General features: G+C 34.9%; 1 protein-coding gene across 1 annotated transcript; it reads left to right on the forward strand.

The window, feature by feature from the left end:
• Nucleotides 1-6,946: 6,946 nt before the first annotated feature.
• Nucleotides 6,947-9,625, forward strand: LOC106138882 (peptidyl-prolyl cis-trans isomerase E). The gene is made up of 5 exons (XM_013340174.2): nucleotides 6,947-7,253; nucleotides 7,598-7,789; nucleotides 8,034-8,237; nucleotides 8,695-8,867; nucleotides 9,445-9,625. The coding sequence occupies exons 1-5, from the start codon at nucleotides 7,044-7,046 to the stop codon at nucleotides 9,587-9,589; spliced, it is 924 nt and encodes a 307-aa protein (XP_013195628.2). The 5' UTR covers nucleotides 6,947-7,043; the 3' UTR covers nucleotides 9,590-9,625.
• The last annotated feature ends 1,178 nt before the right edge of the window (nucleotides 9,626-10,803 follow it).

Genomic DNA, 10,803 nt, shown 5'->3' on the forward strand with positions numbered 1-10,803 from the left:
GATATACCTAAACATGACACAATGTATGTATCATCTTTTTATAAAATTTATTTAGTGACTTAAGTCAAAAGCGGACACTCTAAAATCTCTATATAAATCACAGTGGTTTCACACTCATGCCAATTTAGCGATCAGTCTTTACTTTTTCCTAGTCAGATATATAATTTAGATGTTTTAGCAACCGCTCGAGTGCTATCGCTTTGTGTAATTGCGATGCGAAATGTAGCCAATGTTAAGGCGATAATAGGTGTTTACAAACAAGCAATAGTAAATTACTTGATTGTTTCGTGGAAAGAGAAGACTTCCTCTAAGTTGCGCCTTTTGTTGTTCTACATTTAATTTTAACTTCCTTTTTTGTATGAGACGACTGTGATACGCAGTTGGTAGGTATAGATTAGATACCTATGTAGGTAGATATTTAAATAATTGACCATATTGTAAGTACTTAAGAAATTACTTATTGTAGATATTCAGTATAAATTTTTATTCCTTTTACCGTTCTTCCAAATTTCAAATACTAGTGTTTATTGTGACACCCATGTAAAAAGGTGACATGTTCTCTGGTGGGGAATCAGAGTTCCTCCTACAGCCACGACCCAGGAATGGGATATTCAAGGCATTACCTACATGGACTTACTATTCAGACAGAGTTAACTTAAAACAGGGGTGAATTATTTTCAGGGTATGTACAATTTATACATGTGGTGACATCTCTACGCCACAAGTCACAACAACCAATCACGCGACGCTATCAGTCAGAAACAGTGAAAAGTCTAAATCGCGCAAGCAAATTTAAGCGGATTATCGAAAATAGATAAGACACCGATTTATTTCTACTCGTCCCATACACAAAACAGATTCAACCCCATCTGATCCCAACTCCAAGTTTGGTATTCACATTATCCTTACCCACGATCATAAAATTACCTACCTCGTAACAAGATAGCGACTATTTTAATAGCAATTTCCTACAAAAAAACAGTTCGCAGAAAATTTCTATGCGAGTACTGGATACTAATCTTGCTAAACGTGCCTTATAATCGTGTCGTATTATAATACCAACGACCAATTACCGGTATCAATTATGGCTAACAAGGACCTTGTAAGATCCATACCTATGCCTAAGGACTTGTAGTTTTGCATTGAAACATCACTTTGCCTCTATCAATTTAATTGAATTCGATCAGTTTATTACTGACATTAGTTAAGAAGATTTGTAGCTTAAAACACGTTAAAACAGCACAGACGTTGCTTTACAGAGTAAAATCTAAAAAAAAGAATCAGACTTCAGAATCTATTATATTATATACGGTCTTAACACACAGCATAGATAGATAATGAAGAAGCTGTCTATGGTTTTACCATACATACGGTATAAAGCCAACAAATTGTCATTGGTTTAGCTTTCATTTCCGGTCACCGCAAGACATATCCATCCTGTCAATGTCATCTCTTCATAGCGTTTTTGGTTTTGCCGCGCAACGGTTTTTCGCTTATGAAAATTTTTTCATAAACTCAAAATAATTAGTATTACTGAATGAAAAGTGTTTCAAAGTGGGTTTTTTATCTACCGCGATAAGAAACCAAGAAAATATTTTAATACTTTTACGTAAGTAATATGCAAAGTGCAAAACTTGAGTGGGTTCAAGGGGTCCACATCTGCCGCTCCGAATGGAGAGCAAAATGTGAATCCGGTGGCTGAGGGCAGTAGTATAACTAATTCGTTCTTCATCTTCGGAAGATGAAGACAGTCATGCCAATTTGCCACCAAACAATCGACGTAAGTACAATAAAAAATCTCACGATGCAAGAATTGATTCCTGGATTAATCAGGTCGCTTGCTTTTCTAATTACATTGTGAACACTGTCCCATATATGCCTGCCATGTCAAATGCTAATCTTTGTAGTGTTATGATGGGGCTGCCCCGTCAACATAACATCAGGGCTTTTTGAGAAACCCTAATTTAACAATACTGATTTGGCTTTGGGCGATAAAGGTATCCAGCTTTAAATTAATGTGATTATTCCACCAACTGAGAAGAAACATTTGAAAGAATTGACTACCTACTTTGCAAAATTTTGTTCTGTCTTGGAAGGGTATACAATACAAGAAAACATTACAAACCGGCACAGCTAGTTTGAAATTTGTATCACTACAGGTTAATAATGAAATCTACCATTTCAATAAACAAAAAAGACTATTTGCTGGCAATAGAAAATTTCATTGCCAACTAATAAAATATAAATTTAGAACAGTGTAGTATATATCAGGCTGGTCTGCAGAGTTTAGTTGATTGGGGAGCTCTACCAATAAAATAGTAATCTGAATATCAACACCTTTTTTGACCAAGTTAATTTAATTTTTGGTCAGGGATCACAAACTAATAAAAAATGGTATAATATGCAACTTATTTGTGGTAGAAAAGGTCAGAGTGCATTGAACTGAGATGCAATTTAATCTCTAAATATAAATTTAGCAAATAAAAGTCTTAACTGATTCATCCTCAAACATTAATCATAGAGCTACATTACAGATTAAAAAATTTCTTTCCCAGATTAGAAAATTTGCCCAATTCTGAAATTTTTTATTGGCACAAAGATATGTCTGAATACACCTAACTAATTAAAGGAAAGTGGCATTGTCAAATAAAAAAAAAAAAAAAATTCAAGTCAGTCTTTATATAATGAGAAAGATAAAGATTGATTGGGTTAATATAATTCTAATAAAACAAAGTAAGTAATTTAGTAATTGTGTCAATTTCTGTGCAATAAAGATATTACAAACAAACAAACAAACTTCAAATATTTTAAGTCTGATTTAAACGCAAAAATAATTAGGCCTTTAGTCACAAATATGTTGCCAATGCATGGAGAAACTTCCTAGAATCCTTAGAATATAATTTGTTTTTATTATTATTATTTTAAATACATACTCAACTTTATTAACTGTGATAATGAAATAAAACAACAAGAAATGTTTTTAAATCTGTTATGAGGACTGACTTCCAATAAGTCAACTCTAGAACAATGACGCATTCTTTTGAGGTGAGTGCTTGAAAGATCATGTTTTCAAGCATGGGACATATTGGTAGCAAGTAAGTTCATACCAGGGCTGTACCCCCTTTAAGTGAAAACTGCCTTATATATATCCTTCCAAGAATATTGTCAAATCTTTCACAACAAAGCATTTTGAGCATAGGTCTATTATCATGTCTTCATCCAAAAGGGATTTTAGAACATGTTTCAAATCTAACCACAGGTTATTCAAAAAATGTTCCTAGTTCAGAAACTAGATTAGTAGTCAACCATTTTATTTGTACAAAATTTGTATCTCAGATTGTTTTTTCTGTTTTCCTCCAAAAGCAGGATTGCCTTGTAAAAATAGATTTGCAACAAGCTATTTTTCATTTCAATAGCAGAAAACCACAGATGATTTCTGTGGATCATCTACCAGGGGCAAGAACTACAAGTAACTGCCCTAACTTTTAGTCTTTCAACAGCCCCTCAAATCTTTGCAACAGTCACAAACTGGCTTTCAGAACTTCTAAGAACCTGAGGTATGAGATTGATAGTTTACTAAAACAACTATTTTCTGTCTGATCAGATCAAAACAGCACTGTCTGTCTTGTGTGGTGACAGAGATTCTAGCAAAAATTCTAGAATTCTCTGGTTGGCAGACAAATTACAAGTAATTGGGATGTCTGTTCAGATAATCGATTATCTAGTTCTCACAGAGGACACCCAACAAGGAATGTGTATCCTACCATAAGAAAATCTCTTTTCTATAATTAAACCAAACAAACAGCTATCAGTCTTTTCGAGACTGCTGGCTCTGTCTACTCTGCAAGAGACATAAACGTTAATTATATGTATGTATGTAGTCATACAACACAGAGGGGACGGTAGTGCAAACTGTCTAAATTAAGAGAATTCTGGAAGTTATCCAGGATCTAAATTGGTGGCTTGGAGCAATAAACCACAGCTTTACACCATTGAGCAAAAGAGGAGTCACTCACTTCCTAGCCTAGGACGCAGCGGATGCGAACTAGGACGCTCTCCTGAATGGTCATTTCCTCTCAGGGAAATACAATGTTCAGAAAACTTGGCACTCAAACCTAGAAGAACTTTATGCAGTATATGTGTCAATAGAGTGCCATCTAGAGGACTTGTTGGGTATACACAGGCCAATGCAGTTGATCCCTTCCCGGAAGGCTAAACCGGTATTGTCGACGCTCAGTTCTAGAAGAGGTCGATCAGTGCCCGAGTGGTACTTACACTGGCCTCGGAGGCTCTGTTCAAAATGTGGGGAGCACCCAAAAATAAAATTATTAGCATACAAAGAAACAGGAGTGGTCAACCTCGATGTTTGACTCTGAAGGGTCAGCAACTTTTTGCGACGCATGCAGTCGACAGTGGGACTACAATTTAGGTTGGATATTTCCACCTGCCAACCTTATTGACACACCTTAATTGTGCAAAAGGAACTTATATCCCAACAGTCCCTCTTTGGATGCAATGCTTTTGGCTACCAGACCTGCAAACCAGGGCACTGTGTGAGCCTGTAGCAATCACGAACCTGCGGAAGGTTCTAATAGGACAGATCACAGGGACATACTCTCTAATGGTCGGCAAATCATCTCTCCAGGCATGGAAGATTGAGGCTAGTCGAGTCAAATCTCACACTGGTCTATTAAAGAATGACATAAATTTAGAAGTACAAGTAGTTGGCGACCATCTACTCTTTCAACATATAAAGCTCCTATAGGAGCTTGGTTTTCTTGGGGCCAGCTAAAAAGAATAAATGATAAATAGACTAATGATATTGCTTGATTTTTAGGCAGTTTATTCTAAAGGAAACACCTAGCTTATAACACAATAGGTTCACACAAATAAGCTATTTTGACCTTTTGTGGAGCTGCTAATAATTAATATTCAAACAATTTCTTTATTGACAAGTATTAAAAGTTATACTTAGAGCTTAACCCCAGACTAATAAGAGCCCCCAATTGGGACCTAAAATGGTTTGATTAGTTGATCAAAACCCCTTTCATAGAGTCATTATCCCATTTTTCCAGGAGAGCAGCTATAGTTGTATATATTACATTAGCTGCGGGAAGTAGAGTTCATGATTTAACACTACTTGTTATATCTGAACAAGGTATAATATAAGATGATATAATTATGTGGCCTCAATTTTGAATTTTGTTCTCTAACTGACTCTAGAAGTTATGAGCAGTCAAGATGGCGTTTATTGCCCCATGCTGAGGAAAGAGTTTGCCTAGTTTAACTTAGAACTTTCAATAAATCCTGAACTTGAGGGTGGAAATTTAATATTATATATATAATTATTATTATTTTTTAATCTTTTATGGGAGCAATATGCCTGCTCTAACAGCTATGATAGCTGTGTATATAAGTACTATTTTCAAAGAAATTATTATTGATGCATTTCCTGGAAGTATAAGGTCGGCGGTGGCCCTTTCAGCAGTTCAGAAAAATTTTAATTGAGGAAATTCATCATTTCACATTAATAGGAATAATCATTACTGCTGTCCACATTACTGCCATCCAGTATATAGGTCACAGATTAACTTAAATGACTGTGTACATAATAACTTTTTGAATATTTAAGTTGTTATGTAGAAAGATGTAATAACATAATTAATAATGTTGATCATTAACTTCATTTAGTGAATAAAATTATTAAGTATATTATTATCCTTAAACTTAATAATAATTGTTTTGCAAATATATGGAGTAGTAAAGAGTTAAAACATGTTATGCTTAAATGTTACTTTATTTCAAGCTTGAAATTATCTAATTTAAATAAGATTTTCCTTTGATTTATTGAGATTAAATGTTGTTTTAACATTTATCAGGTCTATTGGTAATAGGCATGTAAATATGTTGCAAGTGATACTTTTCAATTTCTGTTACCTAGGTATCACAATTTTAATTGAAGTGAGTTGATTTAAAAGATATAACATATTTTTTATTTTTTTCAGCTTACAGTTCACATAGCGTTTTTGGTTCCTTTGATAAAGGTTCTTAATCATTTCTTGTCACCAGCAGATAACAAACAAGTCTTCATTATCTATGCTGTGTGTTAAGACCGTATATAATAGAACTGTTTTGCATTACAACAAAACAGATATTATATACAATTAACACACAGCATAGAGCAAGGCTCTTGCTGCTGAAGAACTACTATGAAGAGATGACATTGACAGGATGGATATGTCTTGCGGTGACCGGAAATGAAAGCTAAACCAATGACAATTTGTTGGCTTTATACCGTATGTATGGTAAAACCATAGACAGCTTCTTCATTATCTATCTATGCTGTGTGTTAATTGTATATAATATCTGTTTTGTTGTAATGCAAAACAGTTCTATTTTTTATCGCCTATGCCGCCGTAATTTGAAGTCCATAGTAATAACTCTATGAAAAATCGTGTCTCTCTGGTTTTCTTAATAATGTTGCCAAATTATAATTATTTCCCATATATTATGTACTGTTACGTTATATTATTTTGCGCTAGATCACAAATATTTTTTTCCTTATATATGTAATAATAATAAGAAGCCTCGTTCAGTTTTGTATCCATCTTGTTACACCACTGCTTCTGTTTATATTACAGGTACAAAATGAGTTAAATATAAATTTAGTTCTGAATGGCCTCTTTTGACTTTGTAACTGGTACAGAGGTACGAGTTGCATTTGCATACCTTAACCACTGTGCCAACAACGCTGTTGATTCTACTTAAAAATAAATTTACAGATCAAAAAATGTAATTTATTATGGCATGGAAATACATAACAACAATTTTTTTTATATACATTTTAATTTTATTTACACAAAAAAACGTTAAAAGCTTCGTTTCAAATTAGGAATATATGCTGACAACACCGTAATGTATAAAGTCAATGTCATTTTGGCGTTGACGTTAATTTGTTGTGATTGTGTTTGTTGATGTTTTGAGGTTATAACCGGTGGCTAATAAAGTTAATGCACATAATAAATACTATCAAATAAATAACAATGACCAGTAAACCCAATTCCAAACGTACAATATATGTAGGGGGTCTCGCAGAAGAAGTTGACGAGAAAGTTTTGAATGCTGCCTTCGTACCCTTTGGTGATTTGGTTGATGTTCAGATTCCATTAGATTATGAGACGGAGAAGCACAGGGGATTCGCTTTTATCGAGTTTGAAAATGCTGAAGATGCTGCGGCAGCAATTGATAACATGGTAAGTTGAAATTAAAGATTACGATTATTAACTGTGACTACTTGAATCTCAATTCCATCATTAAACCATTCAAGACTTTTGGCACTGTCTACCCCGCAAGGGATACAGACGTGACCATATGTATTTATGTACTATTATTACTTTATGGTTTTACTAAAATATATGTCTAAAAAAATTTGTCAGTTATTAGCTAAGCCTAGATTGTTTTTATTTAGGTACATTTAAATTTTTTTCACCTGTCTCTTGAAATCTATGTAGGTATTTTATAAGGTTCATTGCTATAAAAATACATTCTTATTAAATCTATACTGAAGTATTGAATTTTTATTACTACAATATTCCAGAATGACTCCGAGCTGTTTGGTAGGACTATTCGAGTGAACATTGCAGCCCCACAACGCATCAAAGAAGGTTCCACAAGGCCGGTCTGGTCCGATGACAGTTGGCTTCAGAAACACGCCGGAGAGACACTAGAAATAAATAAGGATAAAGATGGGGAAGAAACTGAACAAAAAGAGAAAATGGATGTTGATAGTGTAAGTATACAAATATGATTACTTTATTCTTAATATCTTAAAGAAAAGGATAGATTTATAAACTGAAGAAGAATGCCATTCTATAGGCGATAGGCAAGCAACCTGTCACTATTTTAGTCTCAATTCTATCAGCCATATTGTTAAATGGAGCATATCAGTCTTCTCAAGACTGTTGGCCCTGTCTACCCCGCAAGGGATGTACTTATTCAAATTTAGAACTAATCATACTCATTTTCAATTCCAGACCGTTCCAACCAAACCGGCAGAGAAAAGAAATCCTCAAGTATACTTCGACATCAGTGTTGGCAAGCAGGAGATAGGTAGGATCATCATAATGTTGAGAGCAGACATCGTCCCGAGGACAGCGGAGAACTTCAGAGTGTTGTGTACGCACGAAAAGGGGTTTGGGTACCAGGGCAGCAGCTTTCATAGAATCATTCCGGATTTTGTATCCTTTTTTAATTTCATTATATGCTTCATATAATATTAATAATAAGCAACACCTTATTTATTTGTCTAATTCTCAATGAAGCAATGTAAATTGCTATACAGTTATCACTCATTATCCATACTTATCATTTAAAAATTATCAGCAAGTGAGTGTTTAAGATGTTTTAATGGTAGTCTTAGCCTAAGGCCATGATTTGAGTTGGAGAAAATTAACCCTTTGATATCGTGGTATGTATGTTTATTGTATTTTTTTAGGTTAGGTAAAACTAGGAAATTTTTACTTTTTCATAGAAATGTTCCTCAATTTCTATATAAAAAAAGTAAAATAAAAATACTTTTGCCTGCAATTTCGTGATAGTAAAAATGTTACTAAAATGGATCATAATACCAAACGAAAATAAATTCTATGACTTTGACGTAAAGTACAATATCCACCCTTAGCATTGCCAAATCAGATGTGTCAAGGTGGAGACTTTACAAACCACAACGGAACGGGCGGCAAATCTATATACGGCAGGAAATTTGACGACGAAAACTTCACGCTAAAACATACAGGGCCAGGCATACTTAGCATGGCGAATTCAGGGCCAAACTCTAATGGGTCACAGTTCTTCTTGTGTACTGCGAAGTGAGTACCTATTATTTTATTTGATTTGATTTTATACAAATTTTGCACAAAATAGAATTATTATAGATTCCTTTGCAAAGGGAGTAAAGTGTCATCAAGTTCATTAAGCACGTTTTTTTTTAAATAATTATCTCTGGTGTATTCATAGATAAAAGATGAGATGATGATAATGCTAAAGATTGGAGGAGAAAGTGAACATTCATAAGCTGTGAAAGAAATTGGCAAACTTTTTCTGTGTTCAGGGGCATTCTTTCTTTGATCGTCTCCTATGCATCGTATACCCATGTCAACATCTCTGCAACGCAAATTTTGATGTGTAAGGAGTTGTCAACGCTTAGACAAGAAATGGGTAACTGGGGACAGCTTTTTGGCCTAGACTGCTGGCCATTCCAGGGCCGCAGCCAAGTTTTTTTAAATGCTTTTGTGAATATATATATTATATTCATCTTTTAAGGCGATAGGCGAGTAATCTGTCACTATTTAAATATCAAACCACCACGTGACCATTCAGTCTTTTGAATCTGATTGTTGAATCTACCTTGTGTTGTGATATGTTGATTTTATGTTTTCCTTACAGGACCGATTGGCTAGACGGGAAGCACGTTGTTTTCGGGCACGTCATATCCGGTCTGGATGTCCTCAAGAAGATGGAGAGATATGGAAGCAAAAGTGGTACTACTTCAGCCAAAGTCATCATCAGCAATTGTGGAGAATTACAGTGATTTGAGATTACAATCATGCTTTGGTTTTAATTGGAACATGTTTTTTATCTGCACTTTCGGACAACATCCCCGTCCTATGACATCAACTCTCCCTATGCGTGCCAAATGATAGCTGCCTGAGCACACTAAACGCAATGCAGTTTGAAAGCCATACCAACTGTTATACAAGCGGCGCTTGAACTGCTCTGCCGCCGCGCCGCAGTGTGGGGAATCTGAAGTGTTTCTTGTATTTTTTTTTCGCCCGCTTTCTGACTTGCTTCTATTATGCTCGGGTTAAAGCCATTTGGTTACGCCTTATCATTGCCATTTTACTCGTAGACGACTTTAAAACATATTTTTGTGATGTCGTCAAAAGGTTTTTACAGTCGGGTATCCGCGTGTCGCCTGAATAAAGTTGAAATAATTGAAAAATATCTTCCCTGGAAAAGTCCTGGGCTTAATTCGAAAAAAAAAACTCTAAATTCAGCCATGATCAAACACCTGATAAAGCTTCAGGATTAACTCTTGGCTTATCTTTAATTAAGACTGTAAAAACATCCAGTCCTAAAACAGTATTTTTAGTTTTACAACAAACCTAAATAGGTCGTAACTCAACACGCAGATAAAATTTTTGAGAAAACTTAAGATCTTAATTATGGAAATGTTTTTTTCGGACAATGATGTCAAACTTTCGGGTTATCTGCGACATCGTATATTTGATCTCTATAAGAATAATCCCAAGCTTATTTAGCCCTTCGCTTAGTCGCCTTTTACGACATCCATAGGAAAGATATGGAAAGTCGGGAACCACAAGGCACACGGAAGAAGTAATAAATAATACGGTGTATTATTTAATAACTATACAAGAAGACTTTTCTAAATTCTGGATATGTAGATGAGACACAACAGATGCTCTCATACAAAATTCATGACAAGGAAGGCGCATTGCCAACTCAGCGTTAAAATTTGACCCGCCTTTTTAACTTTTACCTTCAGGGGATCGCACCCATGGGAAATTTGGGACAAAGAGTATTCTGAGTCAGTACAAGGTATGTACCTTTCTCTTTATATCTACAGCATACCTTATTACCTAGCATTTTGACTCTGATAATGCTGATATTTTGCGTGAGCGTCCATGGCACTATAATAGTAAAAGCGTGCATTAACAGATGTGATTTGTTATTTAAATTCTAGTCTGACTTTAATGTATAATAAGACTAGCGGACCCGACAGAC

The sequence above is a fragment of the Amyelois transitella genome, chromosome 4 (genome assembly GCF_032362555.1).
Source record: "Amyelois transitella isolate CPQ chromosome 4, ilAmyTran1.1, whole genome shotgun sequence".
Lineage (NCBI taxonomy): Eukaryota > Metazoa > Arthropoda > Insecta > Lepidoptera > Pyralidae > Amyelois > Amyelois transitella.